General features: G+C 34.8%; 1 protein-coding gene across 2 annotated transcripts in view; it reads right to left on the bottom strand.

Moving 5' to 3' along the window:
* The window catches only part of CPNE8 (copine 8), a 70,962-nt gene that overhangs the window by 8,632 nt on the left and 41,037 nt on the right, over nt 1–21,293 (bottom strand). For both annotated transcript variants that reach the window (XM_015628834.1, XM_015628833.1), the window contains 7 exons: nt 17,141–17,216; nt 14,440–14,493; nt 11,294–11,355; nt 7,410–7,456; nt 6,574–6,755; nt 4,529–4,656; nt 1,479–1,581 (listed from right to left, as the gene is read on the bottom strand). In XM_015628834.1, coding sequence (XP_015484320.1) covers nt 1,479–1,581; nt 4,529–4,656; nt 6,574–6,755; nt 7,410–7,456; nt 11,294–11,355; nt 14,440–14,493; nt 17,141–17,216 — 652 coding nt within the window. The remainder of the gene's footprint in view (nt 1–1,478; nt 1,582–4,528; nt 4,657–6,573; nt 6,756–7,409; nt 7,457–11,293; nt 11,356–14,439; nt 14,494–17,140; nt 17,217–21,293) is intronic.

Genomic DNA, 21,293 nt, shown 5'->3' with positions numbered 1-21,293 from the left:
TCCTGAATGACAGCATAACCTTTAAACAGTTTGGTAAAACAGAATGCGCCTGACATATATGCTGTAATGAGAAAGATGCCTAAAAGCACAATTAATGCTAAAAATTGAAATGTACTCTGATTTTTATACACATCAAGTTGCATTGGACATCATTGCCCTTTTTAGTATTATGGATATTATTAAGATTGAAAAAACCGCTATTGAATAGCATTTAATTAGTTCTGTCATGGTATGCTGCGCTCACACTACAAGAAATATGCACAAAAATGAAGGCCTCTTCATAAAAAACCAAGACAGCAAATATTCCCAAACTTCCACTTATTTCAAGCTAACAACACATCTGCTGTGTCTCCAGATAGTTGTAGACCAACAGTCATTATTCCTTGAAATGAACTATTACTGAAAACAAGGTTTTTCTGTATGTCTTAGCGGCAAATGAATTAATCTTACAAGATACCAGCCAACTGCACTTGCTGGTCTCTTATGCACAGACTTCACATGGAAGGGTGACTCACAATCCAGAGCTGCTCTTTTTTCCTCCACTGAGCCTTTCTGTGACCTAAAAGTAGCTCATGTAAAAGAAATCGTTTCAAACTTCTAGGCTGGGCTAGAGAATGATTTTCCAAGATTATTACTATACAAATTCTGTAGGTGCTAAGGCAGAGCAGTGGGGCAGGATTTTCATGGGCACCCCACAAACTGCAACAGTATCAAATCCCCACAGGTGGTACTGAAAGCAGGTCTTCCAAACTGTGCCACCTAATTCTACACTATTCACTTGGACATGATGCTAAATTACTTTAATGTAGGCTTTTCAACTCATCACTTTGCTGTTAACTAGATCCACTGTGGTATGTTAAAAACTATTGGTAGCGACTTTTCCAGCCACATCTAGAAGTGTTTCTGTGTGTACTTTCATCTGAAATTTTCCGTGCGCAAAAGCACAATAGCACCTGCTCATAATATCAAATATTACCTATACACGTGGCAGTTTTGAAGAGAAAAACACTGAAAATAAAGCAGAACCTAAGAAATAAGGAACTTACATAGTTTTAGGGGACTGTTTTGAGGGAAATCAGATAACTGGTATACTTGCCATTCAGGGTCAGAAAGTTGGGGACGGTTTTTAAGAAGTGTGGGGATCAAAGCTGTCTGCAAGTATAAGATAGAAAAGAGTTCACTACGCAAAACTGCATGGTGGGGTGTGCTTGAGGAAGGAAGAGGCAAGAAGTAGATGAGGAAAGTCATACAAACCTACAGTGCTAGAGAGAAGAGTATCATTTACCAGACAACACTATCTAATTGGCTCAAGTTCAACATTTACTTTCTTTCATCTTTATGCATAAAAAACTTCTCCCCTTCGGTAAAAATGGGCACTTATGGAAAAATGCCAGTGCTCGAAGCATTAATCCATTCACTTTATTGACTAAAATATGAATTTCTAGAAAGATAATTTAAACACTTTCAGTAAAACTTACATTCACTATGGATTCTTTTGTCTGAGCCATATCAGATATAACTCCATCTGTAACAATCAGAAGAACAAAATACTGGGAGCCATCTTTTACTGAAGCAGCATACCTAAGGGAAGAAAAACCAACATTATAATAGTATAAAATTTGACTACCAAGGACTAACAAACATAACACAGTGAATTTCAAAAGTAAAGATATTCATAACTAAACCAGACATTCTACTTTTAAATGAGAACAATGAAAAAACATTGCTAATACAATACTGATAATCCGCATGTGTTGCATCAGTGAAAACTGGGAACTGCATCACTACCAAAAAGAGCATGGACAGAATGTCCTTTATTGAATCATGAGATGTTAGAAAGCCTAAGGTGTTTAATAGGTATCACCTACAGGGAACATATGAAGGGTATACAATAATTGGGTTTATAGAACAAATAAAACTTAACAGGAATCAACATGTTGCATATATTCCTCCTTTTTTTCTTTCTTTGTCTTACAAATCCAGGTTACTTACTGTTGACCAGGATTGCAGATTTTATAGTTCACACAGTTCACATTTATGTGCACATTTATAAAATGGCTGAACATGCACCCTGCAACCCTGGCTTAGATATTAATTTCTTTGCACCACCTGCACATGTCTCTTCCTTCAAGACTCAAGCTTCTACATGTGATGTACAGGAATGCAAGATAAAATACACCCAGTGCCATTCCCACCTCAGTCAAAGGACCCAAGAAGCAACTACTCTTTGAAAACGAGCAGCTTTTGAAGGTTTGCGTCCTGAAAGAGAGCGAGTCCAAACAGCCTCACTAAATTCGTGGCCTGAACAGAAGAACTTTTTTTTTTGTGGGAAGTTGTTTGCTGCTTCACAGCCACTACAGTTCCAACTTTTATGAAGGCTCTTGGTGCTGTGAAGTCAAAAAGTAGAACCTCGTGCAGTGAGTTTTATAGAGATTGGCAAGACCGACCATAGAACACATTTTCACTGCCATGCAGAGACTTCTTTTATCTCGCTTTTCCACAATGCTTATAAACTTCAATGATGAGTGCACTGACAAGGTATGATGAGAGAGTACAATAAACATTATTAGCCTATCTGAGCACTTAACACTGCCTACATATCAACACTAAAGAAACAGAACAGAAATTTGGTTATTTCAAATTTTTCACAGACTAAAATGCTCCAAAGCCTTTTGCAAGGAAGATGTAATATGAGGAGAGGAAGTTGAATCTGCTGTAGTTTAGATAACTCTCTAACTGGGGAAAAGATAAAAAAAAAATCATTATCTGCCTGAAAAATTTCCAAATACCAAGATCACAACAGGATATTAGCATCTGACATTGTTTATAGAGATTTCATTGGAGGCATTCTTTTAAGTACAAGGGATGTGGAAAGAAGAAATTTCTTTGAGGCTGAAGGTAGGTTCAAAGAGTAACTGCAGGGCACTACCATGCCTATGAGAGTCACGAGAATTATGAAGAAATTGAACCTTGAAGGAAAATGGTGTTACTGAGAACTGGACTGATACATAGATTTCTCAAAGGATGATCATGTGGTAGAAATCCTTGTGAAGACATACTTGGCTTTCCCACTACAATGTAGTATGATTTGCTACCAGAAGGAACTCCCAAAGTTTGCAACAACTTGATATTTAGACAAAAGTTCAGTGGAAGGACTACTAATACTGGTGGACAGTCTTCTGTTATTCTGCAAAAGCTGACAAATATTCCTGGAAAACAACTGTTGAGAAAAAGAACTAATTTTATGCCAGTGCTTTGATAATACTGGATCAAAAATTTCAATTTTTGCAATGAACAGAAGGCTTGAGATAAATTGCCATGTTCTGAGTCAGGCACCTCAGGTGCTATGACCAGTTCTGAAGAAACAGAAGGAGCCAGAAAGATTGTTTGGTTTGATTTCCAGATAATGTGGCTAATGCAGACACTGAGTGCCACATATACAGAAAACTGCAACTGAAGAGATCATGTCAAAGGAAAAGATTAAAGGAGACAGCTACTCTCAGATGACAAGCAATGTAATGTATGTGTACATAATTTTAATGGTATGAACTGAAAACAAAACAACTAACCCAAATGATAAATAGCTGAAATCAGCTATCTAGCCATGCTAGGGGGAACAGAAAATTCTTTGCACCACAGAATTTGCAAATTATTTTCTGTTGGTCTGGAGAACTAACAACAGCAGACCAGATAGTATACAAATATCTCTTGCTATTAAAATTAGCTGTTTTGCAAGCTCATAAATAAACATTACCAGTACAATGATTTATACACTCCTACTTCTTTATTTTGTAACCAGTAGTTCTTTGTGTCTATAAATAAAATAAATCTGTTCAGCAATTCACCTAAGCCATAGCACTTTCCTATATAAATTCATGGAGGTGTTATACTGCCAAGGTCTTGAGCTCAAGATTATAAGTCAAGATCTTGTCTGCCAAAATAAGGCAACATTATCCTTCTTAAACTTTTTTAAAAACACAGGAAGTTTTTTACTTTGAGGTGTTAGATGAGGTGTTGCATAACAGCACCGTGGCTCCCCAATGATGACAGCTGTATCACTGCCTTAGAAATACCTGCTAGCTGGGAATTGTTGGCACAGGGAGACCTGGAAGATTTTGTTGATGTTTAGGACATTTAAGGATTATAGAAACTACATATACCTAAAAAAACTCAGCTTATAAAAATTTTTGATAGATGCATGTATTTTCTGTGAAGCAATAGTTCTGTGCTCTAAAGGACAAAAAAAGGAACATGACATGACAAAAATTTTATTTCCCTATGATTTCTGATCCTTATGATTTTGACTCACGCTGGTCAACTGGATCACTTGTATTTCTTTTTAATCAGCAATTAAATTCTGCACAATACCAGCACATGGTCTTCAAACCTACAAGTCACAAGGTAATCATGGGACTGAACAAAAGAACAACCCTCAATAAATACCTTTCTCTGTAACTGTCAGCCTTTTATATGCAGTAGTTGTTCTGACACAAAGAAGTTTCTGCACAGCACCTGTTGTGATGCTTACCTGGCTACATGATTAATTACAGGAGCAAAGTTTGTTGGTCCATAAAGCTGTACAGATTTTAAACTCCTGTAGTATGCCTCCATTACACCATCAATTCCATGGCAGTATGGATTTTGAGGGTTTCCATTCTAATGAAAACAAGAGATGATTAATCACTATATGTAATTATGAAGTAAAAGTTATGTAGGTTAATGAACAGTAGCCGGTGTACATTTTTAAAAGGTCAAGACCTAAGGTGTCCCACAGCATTCTATGATCTATTGAGAGATTTTACTACAAATGCCCAGTGTATATCCTATATCTGCTTGTGAGTGTTAACTGCTGAGGTAAGCAAGTTCTACCAGCCCTAACAGCCTGAATCAACATAAACACCACCTTTGGTGTAATTAAATACTCCTTCATACACACAACGTTAACAGGCATTCCCCTGTGTGGATTTAAGGTACAAATTACAGGTCAGACGTACAACTGGAAGCATGTTTACAAGCACACTTCAGGCTCAATGATTTGCTCTTTTAAAAATGTGGGAAAAAAAGAAATGGTAGTCAGACCCTGAGGTTCATACGCTTATAAGAGTGTAAGGTAAACAACAAACTTTACATTGTTTTGGCCTGATATTTCTCATTTGAAAAACTTATTTTTGACCTGGTATAAAGAAATTAAGAAAGGAATTTTCTCTTTGAGAGCCCGTGAAATGGCTGGTACTATAAATTCTTAGGGTAGGCATTTTACTACGTATCTCTGTAATGACTCTTTAATGAGGATACCTATTTACAGACAGTAATACAAACATAAAAGCTGAATTCCAGACCAATGTCAGGCCAGGCAAATGATCTATGTAAGGTTTCAAAACCTTTCAAATCATCCTACCCTCCTTCATATGCCAACTCCTCACTGGCCTAATGTGCTAGTACCTCATTCTGAGGGAAAGTATACTTGCCTGAGCATCAGAAAACCAAAGGGGGTTTTTGATAGAATTTGTCTAAAACATTTAAAGAGAGAGCTGAAAACATTGCTTAGCATTGTGTGGGAGACACCTATATATGCTTATATATGGAGGAAGGAAATACACACATACACATATATATATATGTGGTGCTTTTTCTTCTATAAAGGTATCACAATGGCTCATAAATTAACTGAATTAATTATAGAAAGATCCTTAAAACTGAAAGATGTATCAATATATTTGAATTTGCTATACAAAGTCTGCAATTTAAATGAGCATTTGCAATTGTACCCATGTTAAATGATTATCTATGTGGAAAATCTTTCCCTGAGGTAAGAGGTACGTGGCAGTCTTTTGTAGCATAGGCTGACAGAAGAAATACACATCTACAGTCACCAATCTTCTGCCATGTCTTTGATGGTATCTGATTAGAACTCCCCTGATGTACTGACATTTGCTGTAATTCTGACAACTTTATTCTACTCTGAGAAGAACAAAACCCTCAAAATAAGCAAGTAGATAAAACATCAACACTAATCACAAGCACCAGTTATACCAGATCAACGTTTCTGGCAAGTCCTGGTAGATTTTAGGTTTGCAATTTAACTGAACCATGGACCAATCTCAGATTTGTTCTCATCAAATCATCTTTTAGTTCACTTAGATATCTCTATGTCTCTGAACTAGCAGTCTGTAAAGATAGAGATCCCAGAAAATGAGACAAAATAATAAGAATAATAATGAAATATTATCTTGGAATATGACTTGTTTGCTTCTTTAGAGAGATTAGCTTTAGTCTGAAGTCTTTAAAGCATCTGTTTCTCAAGCTGCTACAGCTGAGGTTAAAGATTATTACTTTTCTTTATTACAGTTTTTGGCCTACAGGGACTTCTTAACTCCAGATTTCTCTCCATAACTTCAAGTGAAGTAATTTCACCATGATGAAAAGTTTTGAAACAACTATTTATAGTCAGCATAGAAGACTTAGCACATTCTCTGTTCATTACTTGTCCAGTAACTACTTAAGATTAGAACCTTAACTCCCAAAATTCTGTTGTAGTAGAGAAATTTGAAAAATATATATTTATTTACTTACCAGTGCAAATTCATGTGATACTCTTCCATCTGGAGGCAATCTAGCCCCAAAACCTAGAGCTGGGAACATTTTATCACTATCATAGTCCTGAATTATTTCACCAACAGCTCTTAGTGCCATGCCATAAGCATTCAGCTGATAGGGATTCATGTAGTGCAGTGAAGTTGGCTGTGAAGGGTTACCTGTTGAAGCAAGGATAAGATTAACTTCAAAATGGAATCACTTCAGAATTTTTTCTCTTAAAAAATCAGAAGTTGTATCAGGTAAAAATGCAGTGTTCTGAATAAATTTTAAAAGCAGTAGTTTTTTAGTAGCTCTAAATACGTATTAGCAGAAGTAGCTGCATTTCAGCATTAAAAGGGCAGCAAGAAACTTGTAGATTTGTGCAATTTATACACTTTAAAAGATAAAATTTACAAAGATACTAAGACATTTTGAAAGCTTTGGAGAGGATCACAACTTATCTCTGCTTCACTCTACTTCAGCCTCACTCTATCTGGAACTATATGGTCCTTCTTAATGGGTTCTTCTAAGTTTTCTCCCAGCAATTATAAAAAAACCATCATCATCATCATAAACCTACACATATTACTACACATACTACAGATATTTGAAAACTGCTTCTGATTTTAAATTTTATCTGTAGCTTTTCAAACTTTTATCTGTTCTGTTTGTCCTGCATTCCTGCATAGGAATTGAACTCTCTTCTGTTGCTCAGCAAAATGGAATCCTGAGTCCAGGTGGTGCCAGCTGAATACTGTTACAAACACACACATATGTACACTTAAAACTGAACACAGCACAAACACACACAAGATGTTTATTTTTATTCTTACCATTGGAGGCTGTGAAATCAATAGCGACTGTGAAATTGATTTGGGTTCTGCAGAAAAAGCAAACACAAATCTTATTATTAGTTGCACTGCTATGCAGAAAAATAAACAAGGGATGGTAACATCATTTGTGGACAAACTGTAGGACACTGACTTTCTAATAGAGGAAATAAACACTGAAAATACACTTATATCAGGTTCAAGCCAAGGGCTACACAACACTAACTTATTAACATGCTGAAAACAGTTACTTGACTCCATCATTCTTCTTTTCACTGTTTTTTTTTTTTTTTAAAAAACTAAATAAATAATTAGTAAGAACTTCCATAAATATTATTAATTCATTTTAACAGTAATACTGATTTTTCCTTGGACATATTTTAATCCTGATCATGCAAGATGTCCTCTCTCAGCTGAGGTGGAATACCCAAACAGAGCAATGCGCCTTATGGATTCAGTGTTGCATAGATCTCTACTACTTTAATTTAGTTGATATAGAAATACTGGATCTACTTGAAAGTGGACAGGTGATTTTATTTGCACTATACTCCTATATATAGCACAAGAAATTAAGAAAGTATCTTAAAAGGAACAGTAGTCCTCACCTCACAGCCACAGAGAGAGCAAAATAAAACCTGTCATCTTTTAATATGAATTCCATCAGTTCTGACATATATAAGGGAACAAATTAAGCCCGAATGTAGTTTTTGACTAGGCTTGATTTTAGTTTTTTAAACAGTACACTGGAAGGAATCATGGACTTTTCCCTGTGGCTTCAGAATGACAACTAGCTGGTCGGTCAGCAGGGGGGAGCAGCTGAAGGTTTGAGGACCACTTACTGCACAGAACTCTACACCAGAGCTGCCAGAGTAACTAATTCTACCAAGAGGATGCATCCTCTCCATGGTTATCTAAACCCCCAATGCCACTTACAATTTCCCCTTTGCACAGCCTTGTTGAGTCAAATGCTGCTACAGCATGACAAAGATTTTTCAGATAAAGTCTCTTCAATATCTTCCTCTTACATAGTTTTATTACTCCTTGATAGTCTCCAAGGATACACGAAACACATGGCAAAGCTTCCAAAATACCTAGCTATGGCAGCCTCCTGTGAACAGCAAATGCGCCTCCCATTACAGTGGATAGTAATAGTTTACTATTACTACCCAGATTAAAACAGCTTTCATGAAAGGAGACCTGAATTTCCCTTTTGACCATCAATGATTCAATATAGTTCAGTTAAAAATATTTGTCTAAATCCTTATGAATGCAAAAAGTGTATGGGTGTTCTTTTCCAAAGACCTGGATGCAGGTAAGGCTTTTAACATGATGCAGGAAAACATTTCTTCCTATCTCCCACTAATCTGGGACAGAAGAGATGACAAGATATTTCAGTTGCAAAAGGAGTCAGCTCCTGAATTTTACTGATTTACAAATAACGATCTCACTGCCTTTTCCAATAAGCCAAACAGGCTAGAAACTTGTGCACAGAAATGTCTTTTCCACAAAGTCTCGGAGCTTTGTGGCTTCTGGTCTTTCTTCCAGACAAAAAAAAAAAAAAGAGTAGATGCTAAATTAGGTTTGACAGTCATTCCTGTAAGTCCAACTACATTTCTTTCCAAGACGGTATCCCTTACATTGCTGAATTTATTCATATATTTGGAGGTGTTCTGATAGCACTGTTACTAGCTGGGGCTGTATGAAGTGGCAGGAGAAATGTGATTTTTGAAATACACATTATTTTTAGCACAATGTACTTACTTTAAATGTGGGAAGGTCAGTGTGGCAAAATATGATTAACTATCAAGATGTAAGGAAAAGCCAGCTATTAAGATGGCACTATTTGATGTAATATTCAGATGCAAAAGAGACATTCTCCTCTTTTTTGCCATACTGCTCTAAATTCCAGTCTTATGGAGTAAAATGGAAGTCTGAGTTTATGGACAAACCTCTATTACATTCTCCAAAGCTCTTTAAGAAAACAACAGTCATACAGATGATACTGGTAATGGAATATCCCAATTAAACATATGCAGACTCAAAACGTAAATGAAATCAATACTGTAATCAAAATTTGTCAAAGCTGTCAAGATTTCCATGACATCTGCATTAATTCTAAACACCTCAAATGAATTACAATGGAAGTTTTGAACATGAAGTATTTTATAAGCACCCGTTTATGGAAGAGCAAATATGCAATTGTCCCTATTGCAGAATCATTGCTTTCTACCTCTTGCCTATAAAAATGGAAGAAAAACAGGGAACTTAAACCAAATTTTGGAGGACATGATGGGAAAACAGACTGATTAATGACAGAATCTTCTATTTCCCCTTCCTTCAAATATTTGTCAACTGGACTTTAACTGATATGTAGCAATATTAAATGATACAAACAAAGGAAGGAAGAAGCCTAGAAAATAACTCTGAATCTGAGCCTCCTTGTCATGTTTACATAACTACATATGTTGCAGAAAGACAGGTAAGATTTTATACAAGTACTTCTACAGTTTTCACTAGCACGCATCACTAAAAACGATTCTATATAAAATGATAAAATAAGTACTAATGCTCATACTTTTAAACATGAAGCATTCTACTGAATTATATTATCTTTTTTGTAAAAAGAGCAGAAAAAAGTTTAAGTGGAATTTATTCATATCCCAAGTCTTCACTGACTTGCAGTTAATAAGATATATACAAAATATCAATATGAACAACACAATATTATTGTACTCAAAATTTATTCAATTTTTCTGAAGAATGTAGATAATTAGGTTTAATAACTTGTATTGTAATATCTCAGCAAGGAATGTGATAGACCATCCTGAAAAGATTACATAAGCAGCTCCTACATAATTTCTTCTCAAATGTAGACATAAACCTCAATTCCTTATACCTGCTCTTTCTGTATAGATGAATTTTGAATGAATGGGGAATAGGACAGTCATGGAATATTTGTACAACACACTCCATAGCAAACAGCTGCACTAGAGGCAAGATTGTTTCTTCATATATTTGTGTATACACAGACTTCAATCAATAGAAATTTCTGGTAAACAGATGGATGGTCATTTTCAACTTCTGTCAAAGTCCACAAAAGGAATGTAAGACTGCCACTGTTGGGATCAAAGGCAAAGCCCTGCATAGCTACTGTCAAAACACAGCATAGACTTCTTTTTCATTTCCACTGAACTCTGGCTGAAGAGTTGGAAAAAATCCCCACAAAACTGAACCTGCCTCCTCACAGGTAATCAATGCTCTAAAAAACATGTAGAATGTATACTCAGACTTTATGCCCAAAAAATAAGTGCCTAGGAATGCATAACAAATTTTCATTTATTTTAGAGAAGTTCTGCCAGGGATGTTAAGAGCCAGGAACTTTTCAGATTTAGTCCCATTTCCCAGCATGTTCTAAGGTAAGACATTTGACACGTTTGTCTTCTCTTTAGAAAAAATTACAATAAATGAGAAATCAAATGTGTTAAAAATTTTAATTAGTATTGGAAGAATGCCTTTGAAGAGGAAAAGCTCTAAATAAATGCCAATATTAAATACAACAAAGCTCAGTATAATCAGAAGAAATAGACAGCATTTTAATAATTTAATAATATATGGACAATTCCCTTTTGTTTAATCAAATTTCCTCTGGCCGATCAGAGGCCACTCTTTCTCAGAGCTTTAATATCAACTCCAATTCCAATACTTGTTTTGTATAGCAAGTTCAACAGTATAAGCAAAGTTCCATTACTTAACTTAGTTACTATCTGCATGCTTTATGTAGGAAAGTACAGCCCCTAAAATGAGGAAATAATACAGCTCCTTACATATGCTACAGAGAGCCACAAACAAATTGTGAAAACAAGAAAGGTTTGTTGCTAATCACATACCCGCCTTTAATATAGTCAAGGAATGAAACTTCTGTTTCAATTAGGAAGGAAAGCAATGTTACCTGAAAGCAAATAAAAGAGAGTCAGACATGAATTGTGTGTTTCCCAGTTGAACAAGAAGAGACATAAGCACAATGTTTTTCGAGCTCTGTCCTTAGGATGTAATTTCCTACAGTATTAAGGGAAAAAAGAAGATTAAAAAAGATATTAAATAATTTCAGTAGACACCTCTTGAAAGGGAAGAGACAGATTGAGAAGTCTGTAACTGCCTTCTTTTTTCCAGTTTAAGGAGAAGGGACCGAAGATTGTATTCCAAAGCAGGTTACCACATACATATTTTCTGAGTTCTGCATACTACACCTATACCTGAATAATATTACAGGGTATATGATAATGCATCTATTCTATGAGCACTTTAACACTATTTAAAGAGAGCACTTCAACACTATTTAAAGAACACAATTATTTATGTAATTACTCATCTCACACTAAAGGTGGTATCGAGTATTAATACAAGCCTAGAATGCAAAAATCTAGTAAAGTACACAGGTATAGGAAATATAAAAAAAAGTTTTAAAGCAGTATGTATATATGTATGTACATATATATATATATATATGTACATATACACACATATCTATATATATAAAAATGCAAAGGTAAGAAATCTCAGCATTCGCAGATTTTATCATTCAGAAATGACAAAGATCCATAACACAGAGTAATCTAAAGGCATTACTGGAATTTTCAGCAATCAAGTTACAGAGGAATAAACTCAAGTAGAAAAGATCCAGCATTTAAGATCTTCAAATATTGTGCAATATTTATGAAGCAAAGAATTAAAATTAATTTAATTTTATTTATACAAATTTTCTCATTATGTAAGTGCAGTGGGCAGTCAGTGAAAACTGCTTAAGTAACTACTCAGAGCAAATCCACGAATAAAGATACAAGGAATAAAAAGGGAATGGAAGTCTGTCACAATATTTTGTGTCCAATTACAGCAAAATATAAAAACTGAAAAGAATCCTATGTTGTAAACTTAGAATGCGATTACAGGGAGTAATTCTGTCTTCTATCCAACTTCCTTTGTCACAGTTCTGTGTGATTGAGTGATTAGCTAAGATTAAAATCACCAAATTACCCTTCTAGCTGAGAACAGAAGACCGTAACAGTGTTCTAGCAGGCTATTAGTAGCATAGCCTTGCAAAAAAGACCAAAATTTTATTCATTTTCCCACTGGACACAGTAATATTAATGGTTGATCTTTTCTTACAGCTGGTTATCTTGTTCATAATTAATTTAAGGAAGTATTTTCACTGCATCTGATTTTAGAAGTTCAAAAATGGATGGAAACAACTCCTAAAGTGGCTGAATTATTTACTTACATATAGGCAATGACTACCAATGTGTCAAGCTTTATGCAGTGAATTTTTTATTTCACTCCTAGGCTTTGTTTAAAACTAACCATGTATTCTGAAACACTTCTGTCTAGTATGTAATTTGACTATCTGAATTTAAAATGACCCCTTAAGTAATAATAAATGGAGATGTGCACTGTACGTATATAGACCTTAAGTGCAGTAGTGAGACAGCAGTCAATGATTTATGTCCACTGTAAGTTCTCCAGAACTCTAACTCCTATTCATGAAAATTACGGTCCTGGTGCCTGGCTTGAAAATTTAAAAATTTGTGGAATAAAGAATATCTTGGGTAAATGATGAGGACAAGAAAAACACAACTGCAGGCAAACACATAAAGTGACCATGTGGAGAAGCAGAAGGCAAGCCTGAAGGACTAATAGAAGTAAGGGCAAACGGGGACAGAGATGACTTGATATCAAAAAGAATTTACAAGACTAACAGAATAGAAGGAAAAAGAAAAGGTAAAGAAGGAAAAAGAAAATATATATTACCTATTTATTGGAAATTTTAATGTAATTGGAAGTAAAGAACAAGACAGTTGATTTTGCCTGCTCAAACATGAGTAAAATATGCTTTTTCAAATGCAGACAGATACTTGTGAAGGTGTATTAAAATGAAAGCATTTTAAACCAAAATCAACATGAAAATTGAATGTGAAAATACATTTTTTGCTATTAAGTATCCTAAGCCAGATTTCATAACTAAAATTTTGAGTATACTTTTAGCACTGGTTGAAAACTACCACTTTACCTAAGTGTCTCACTCACTAATTTAATGCAATAGAACTTGATTTTAACATGATAGATTTTATTAAAAGGAATATGTTAGCAAAGAATAAATTACCTAATAAATTAGATATTGTATAGCAAATTTTAACAGGCAAGCTACTTATGCCAATTTTTCATAATTTAAAGCAAAGGTAGAAAAATAAGTGTTTATTTTCTCACTGATAAACAGAAAAGAATGTGAAAATGTCAAAATATTCCTTCAAGGCTACTTTTCAGCATGAAAGTAGCCCTTCTGACTTCAGTGGAACTGTTCATGTGGAAAAAACCCACATGGGGGAGGTGTTTACAAAAAACATCTGTTATAACTGATTAGATTTTCAAATATACCAATCCTCAATATTTATCTTCACTTTTTTGTAAATGATGATCTGAGCACCATGGATGCCAGGCCATCAAAGCTGAGCAACTGCTGAAAGGAAATACTTCAATTGCTATGAAATGGTTCATACACATGAGAACAAAATATGGAATGCAAACAAAAAAAGAGAAATTCTCATCCCAAACAATACTAACAGATCATTCAAAAGTAAATCTACAGAAAACCTGTTGGTAAAAAAATTTGTTGATTATTTTTGATTTAGCCGTGGCAAGCATACTAGCTCAGCCGGTAAATTTAAAAAGAAAATTTATTTGTAAAAGTGCAGGTCTATTTCAGATAAAAATTAATAAGTGTTCAGACCAATAGTTTCAATTATTTGACGGAAATTTTGGTAGAGCTTATTTTGAAAACCACTGGTGACTTGAGAGCACACTTGGACAAATTTTATATCAAACTCTTCAAATTAAAAAAATATCTGAAAATAACTGCTGTGTAAAAGTAAATAGTTCATTGTGGCCTTGACAGAAAGCTCTACTCTAATTCTGTTAAATTACAAGTCAACTACACTCTGTTTGAAGCAAGAAGCATCCAGTAACATAAAATATATTTACTTACTGTTCCAGAATTAACATACTTTTTCTTTTTTCCTTTTTTCTTTGGATTTATTACCTAGAAACAGATACAAATATTAAAGCAGCATGATCCAATATAAAGGTAAGTGCAAGGTATCTTCAATGTAGAAAGTACTCTATTTTCAGTGCATTCTAAGTGCATTTAGCATCCTGTTTACTGATGCATCTCGATGATGGGTGCATGTTGAAAACCAGTGAATTTATCTTTATGGTACTTGTCAGGTGAGCCAGTGCTGGTACTCATATTTGCAAATAAGGGATGGGGACAACAGAGGTGAGAATGTTCATCAAATCTGAGAACTCAGTGAAACACTCTGAATTTTCACAAGATTCTGCATTTTTCTGCATTCCTGATCAAAGTGTTTTAGTGTACGGTGTCACTACTTTGTCATCTCACAGTGCATCTCTTCACAATCCAGTTAATCAGCTTCCATCTGCTCTTCATAGCACCTGAGAAACATGAGAGTTTTTCTACTCCCAAGTTCTGTACTTGGTGACAGGATCTGGCTGACAGGAAGATGGAATTTCATGAAATAGGCAATTTCATGAAGATGTTGAAGATCACCACCTGACTGGCATACAGGAGTGGAGGGGGAGGGCTCAGTGCACTCCTCGTAGCCAAGAATCTTCACGGAGCCGGACTACAAAGCATTAAACAGTTTTCTTGAATGTCTGGAACCCACATATATAAAATTTCTCACTGTAGCCACCAATACAATTTTTTCCCTTTTGAATACCTACAAGTCTCATTAATTCTGTTACACACACATGAAAACATACTCCTGCTTTTCCAGAAATGCACATGGAATTGGAAGCAAAACATTATTTTGTTAATTAGGTCATTCAACTCTCTCCTATTTATCTAGGAAATTCAATGCCTTATGGCTTACTGCCAAGTTTTACTGTAAACTATTCACAGATGTTCTGCAAATGATAAGGAACGAAAACATTCCCAATTGAAATCTTAGTCACTTATCTAGTATAAAATATTTGAAGAATTATGCCTGAAAATGGGCAAACTAGTAATACGTGTCTTCCAAAGATTTTCACCCCAACCAAAATGGAATTACATTTAAAAGATTCTATTCCTTGCACAACACAGAACACCTGTGAAATGTAAGGCAGGAAGAGACAACTATGATTTGAGGTCTTCCCAAACAGGCTAAACAAGTGACTCAGTCTTTCCCCCCAGTATGCCACACTGATGTTATACAGCAAATATTCTGCAAAGCTTTTACTCCTTTACATGCATGTAAGTCCACTAACACTTAAAAAATCCCAAGTAATTCCTGCCCCTCAATTTAACAGTGTCTGATGAGCTATAGATCAAACCTGTGTAATGGTGGTAATTAAACAATGCAGCAATTCTTGTTGAAGCAAAATCTTAGCCAGAAAGTGACTCCTGCTGACATTTGCCCAGAGAGGAAGATGAAGGTAACAGGCTGCCTGTCTGCCCTGTGGCAGTTCATTCACTGCTCTCCAGAATTCAATGGTCAGGCCTGAATTAGCAGCATATTGCTTGCTAGCAGTCATTAAATGCCAAAGAGAAGATTCATTTGAACTTTCTGCTTCAGGTAACTTGACAATTGGCTTCTTAGGAATTGCAAGGAACTGTACTAGAGCTTGGAGTGAAATATCATGGGAAACAAGGCAGCTAATTGGGAGCAAAGATGAATCAAATGACAGATTGTTTCTCCTGTAATTCATAGTACTATAATTACTATAGTATTTACATGGGTTTTTCTTTTCAAATTTCAGATAATTTTCGAAATTAAACAACACTTCAGCCTCTGAAAGTTTTACATCCCTGCAGGAACCTAGAAAGCTACATGAATTATAATGAACCTGTTAAAAAAATCTCAGTTGTAAAGATGGTTCTAGCAAGGTTCCTAATATTTAAATACGGTGCACTCACTCAAACTTCTCTACCTGCCTTAGTTAAATTTGTAAAAGCAAAACATTTTTTAAAAAGAATTTGCCCAGTATCTTTTGTTCTGATACTTCACAGACTAATCAAGTTGAAGCAGTACCAAAGTATGGAGGATTGCAGTGTGGGGAGACAAACATGAGCTGCTTAAGAAATGTATGCTGTGGCTGGGAGTATGATACTGGCACTAATTTAAGAAACTGAAAAATTACTTAAGATGTTATGACAGAATATTCCTGGTAGGGTAGGATTCATGTCAGTGATACAACAGGAGAGATTTTCACTGCACACAGTAATCTGTGTTATGACACTATTCACAGGAAACTACTGCAACTTACTGTAACTCTGGGGCTCATCTTGGATCTAAATAAGAAAAAACCCCATGGCTTTCAGTTATCTTTGTCCTGCTCTGCACAGCAACACCTTTGCACATCTTCAAAATAAAAGTACAGCACATAATTGGAGTACCCTCCTTCCCTGCCTTCTTTAGTGCTTACCTAAACCATTATATTTGTTACCATCTATATTAGGACTACGAAAATACTGAAGTTTAATGGCAGTAGTCTGAGACCAATTAAAGGATACCTTAAGGAATAGCAAAGATCATCACACCATACAGAAGCAAAAAAAGAGGATTATAGCCACACAGGCTTGTCTTCTCATTAGTGGCAATAATAGCTTTCCATTGTTTTCAGTATTTTTCATTGTTGTTTTTTCATTTATTTCCTGCGAGTGAATAAATACTCATAATACTTACCTCATAAACATTGAACTGAGATTGCCCTCTCGACAACTCTCTGTAACTTGTTGTGAATTCTCCAATGAAATCATGGCTGTTTGAAAAATAATATTTTAAATCAAATGCAAAACACTTAGGAATTTAAACATGTATTTTATCAATTAATGCAAAAGAGACACACAGCCAATATGAACTGATGCCCACAAAACAAGTAATGGCAACAGATATAATTTGCTTAAAAATCTTTATTACTCTCTCCATTTTGTGTTCATCCTTTTAGTAATGCAAATTTAGAGTTGGAAAGTATTAGCTTAAATATTTTTGATGGCTTTTGCTTAATTTACCAACAATGAGGACTGTGTTGTAAATCAGTGATTTACCCCAGTGTAAGTTTACAGAATCTGAAAAAAACGGAGTGGGCTACCAAAGACTCTCACCATTTCCTCAGTGGATGGCCACTGGCACTACAATCTCAGAACTGTGTATAAGACTATGTAAGAGAAAGGGAGTTTCTAAAAGAATGAAAGGAGCAACTTAAACCAGAAAAGACCAGGCCTCCCAATCTGTGTAAAATGAGATTGGACTCTTAAGGGGAAGACCCAAAGCTTATTTCAGCTCCTCTCTCTTCCCATCTGGGAAGAGAAAAACAATCCACAGAGGCTATTCAGCTTATGTTATTACCTTTTATTTTCAAATCAAGTTGTATATTCTGATGGCAGAAATTCAAACAATAGCCCAATGACTACATACAAACATGCTGCAGCAAACAGGAAACATGACCCATTCCAGACAGGATCGTCTCTGGGGAGCAAAAAAATCTGTACTGCTTAAAAGCAATTGCTCCTTTAATTCTAAGAGACACTGGAAAGCTTCCTTTCCCTATGGCTATATACAAACACTGACAAGACCTGAGCTAGAAAGATATGATTACTCTGATGAATAATGTTAAAAAGGCATGGGCATACACAAACCAGTCTCAGAGCCCTCTGCACTTAAAAGAGCATCAAACCGGACCTTTACAACCAGTATACAGGTAGATGCACATGCCAGCACTAGGCTGCCTCTGAAGGCTCAGTGCCTGCTGGATAAAATATGCCTTTTCCAAATGTGTAAGTCATTAAAATAAAGTATTAATAATTTACGTATTATATAAATTATATAAATAATAATTTATATATTATAATAGATAATAATAAAATAAAATATTCTAATATTAATCATCACACTTTAGCAAATGGATCTCCTCATCAGTCTCTGGACTGAGAATCCAAAGTACTTATTCTCTTTGCCTGCCTAATACCAAATTTTCCTAGACTTACAGACTCATTCATAAGCAGCATATCAGAACAGTGAACCAGAGAGTCTTAGCACACAGAACTATCATCTCCCTAAGTTTTCAGCTTTTAGACCTGTATTTTGAAGTGCTGAAAATCACTTTTGAAATTGTATTAACTTTGAAATTTTTTTATTATCTAAAGGAAAAAAAATAACAGAGGAAAGGTCAATCATAATCAGAAGCATGTCAACAGGTAAAGAGAAAATGCAAGAATTTAAAAATCTACTATCTGGAGAAGCAAGATGAAGGACAAAAAATAAGGTGGAAGAGTTTAGAATCTGAAATTTAAAATTGCTTCTGCAGTATTCTCAGATGAATGCTTCTGTGGCCCCAGGTTAGCATGACAATATTTACAGCTTTATAACTCAACACTTCCCCCCATTTTTTGTGTAACAGATTGTAAACATCAAGACTGTGAAATGATTTTTGCAACACATATGCTAAGTGATATTTTTTCTAAAATTAAATTAAAAAGCTTTCAGAGAGAACTAAAAACATCATAGTATTGTTGATGTGAAGTTGTACAGTGTCTTGTTTTTTCCCTTCTGTTAGATCTGTCTGCAAGTGCTTCATATATAAGGACATACAATAAAAAAACCCTAAAAATGTGACTCTGCTAAACAACTGGGCTTGTCCCAGGTAACAAAACCAAGTTTTTTGACTTCTTATAGCATCAAATATTTTGGGGTTTGTCACAGCTCTTAGAAGCAATAAAAGGTATTAGAACAAGTTGTTCACATGTTGACAATTTTTGTGCAAAAACTGGTCTGACACAAAGAGATGTTTAATACATAATCATGTTAATGTTACCAAGTGCATGTATTACTTTTTGTCAAGTTTTATGTGATATTTGAAAATATATAAGAGCTATTTGATGATGATAATATGATCATGATATTACATTACAATTACTCTAACAACCTAATGTAGGAATATGAAGGAAGAAGCTGAACACAAAGCACCATGGTGATATTTTTCAAAGCACAGGTAACACAGAATGGGGAAAAGGAAAAAAAAAACTTCATAGTCAAGACTCAGGAAGTCAAAATCAAGTCAAGTCATGATTCAGAAATCAAGTATATGCACCATAATTTTGTCTTCCTGATTGCAGAACAGCCTGTAATATTCAGAATAACTTGCTTTGATACCTAGAGAGCAGGCAATCTTTCAAAGATTGGTCCTGCCCAGTCTGCACATCTCAGGATCAAACAGATTCAGCGTGGTGAGGTGTCTAGCTGGTGTAACAACAGCTTATAAAAACTGTCCATCACAAATGTAAATTAATATAAACTGAGGAACAGTGGAGTTGTACAAAAAATCATTAAACTCTTGAATGGGATTAATTTCAGATATACTTGGCAACCTCAAAGTTAAATTAGGCACTTAGGTTTTGCTATCATCACTCTGTAAGTTTATAGGCATCACCAACTGGCACTTTATTCCAGGTAGGATGGATTCAATCAGACCATTCTCCCCTGTAAGCCACTGAAGTAGCTTAAATGATTAGTTCAATCTACTTGTCTGATTTTTGCATTGTCTACAGTCACATGAGATGAGTGCTGTCTCATCTTTCAGAGAAATTTTGCATATAAGATGTCAGTGCTCGGTATGCTCTATACTCAGAGAGAAATCAAAAAGAAAAATCATACCACTAGAATAAAAAGGAAAACGTAAATGGTCCTTCACTTTCTGTTTTTCAGATATTAATTTTATAGGTATTTAGATTGTGATGTCAGCAGACGCAGATAGTATTTGAAACTATTTGGGACTGGAGAGGCTAATTGCCTAAAATCTACAGCATGTTCAAGATTTCACTCAGACTTGCAGTTACTTAGTGTTATTTGTCAGATTGGATAAAGTGATAGCATGAGGGGTTTGATACCTTGATAAAAGATAATTCTTATTTTTTAATCAACTTGACAATATGATTTAACTTTTCTCTGCTGGCTTATTTTCAAAGAATGTGGTTTATACACAAATACATAAAATTTTTAAGGATTTGCAAAATCTCATTGAGAAAAGAATGTTAATAGAAATTCTAACTGGGATGCAATGATTTTTTGCTACTATGGCTTTTAAAATTTAAATACACTTATTTTAATTGCTAGAATGTGTTATTTTGTCTCTCCAGGGAATATCTGATCAAGCAGGATGAATTTACAATGGCAGGTATTCATAGAGGGTAAATGTGAGATAAGAATGCTCAATAATCAACAGGCTTCACGATGGAAAACCAAAAAGACAAAATTACAATCCGAGAAAGCTAAATAGGCTTTTGGGTCTTGTCAGCAAGGAAATGAACACTAGCACAAGATAAATTTGCCTATTATGATTACAAGACATGTTGCCACAGAAGCACAATATCATTATCTATAATACTAGAAGCAAATTGCATTTGTAGTATTAAAGACATTACTGTGGAATAAATAATATGCTTTTAAAAATCAAAATTCAAGTGAATTTTCATATATTTTAAAATCTAAATTAAGATTAATAGGAAATAATTAAGACAAATCAGCTTAAAGATAAATGGAAATAAACATATTATTGTATTACATTTCAGTTCTAGTACCAAGACTTATGAATACAGTTTCTAATCAAAGTATTAAGATATAAGCTCAAGCATTTTTAAAAGAACAAGACGTACTAGTCCCTGTGTTAAAACATAATTCTACCTTGTCAAAATAAAGGCAATTTGAAAGGTTCATTTCTTCAAAGAAAAATGTACAGCCAGTACACTGGGGTTTACAGCTCTTAAGAAAAACAGATATCCCTCCTGAATTTAGCAACAGAAATCCCACGTATATTCCAGTGTTCTCTTTCAAGGGTAGTGAT

Source organism: Parus major, chromosome 1A (genome assembly GCF_001522545.3).
Source record: "Parus major isolate Abel chromosome 1A, Parus_major1.1, whole genome shotgun sequence".
Lineage (NCBI taxonomy): Eukaryota > Metazoa > Chordata > Aves > Passeriformes > Paridae > Parus > Parus major.
The sequence above is the reverse complement of the archived record's forward strand: the minus strand, read 5'-3'. Positions and strand labels throughout refer to the sequence as shown.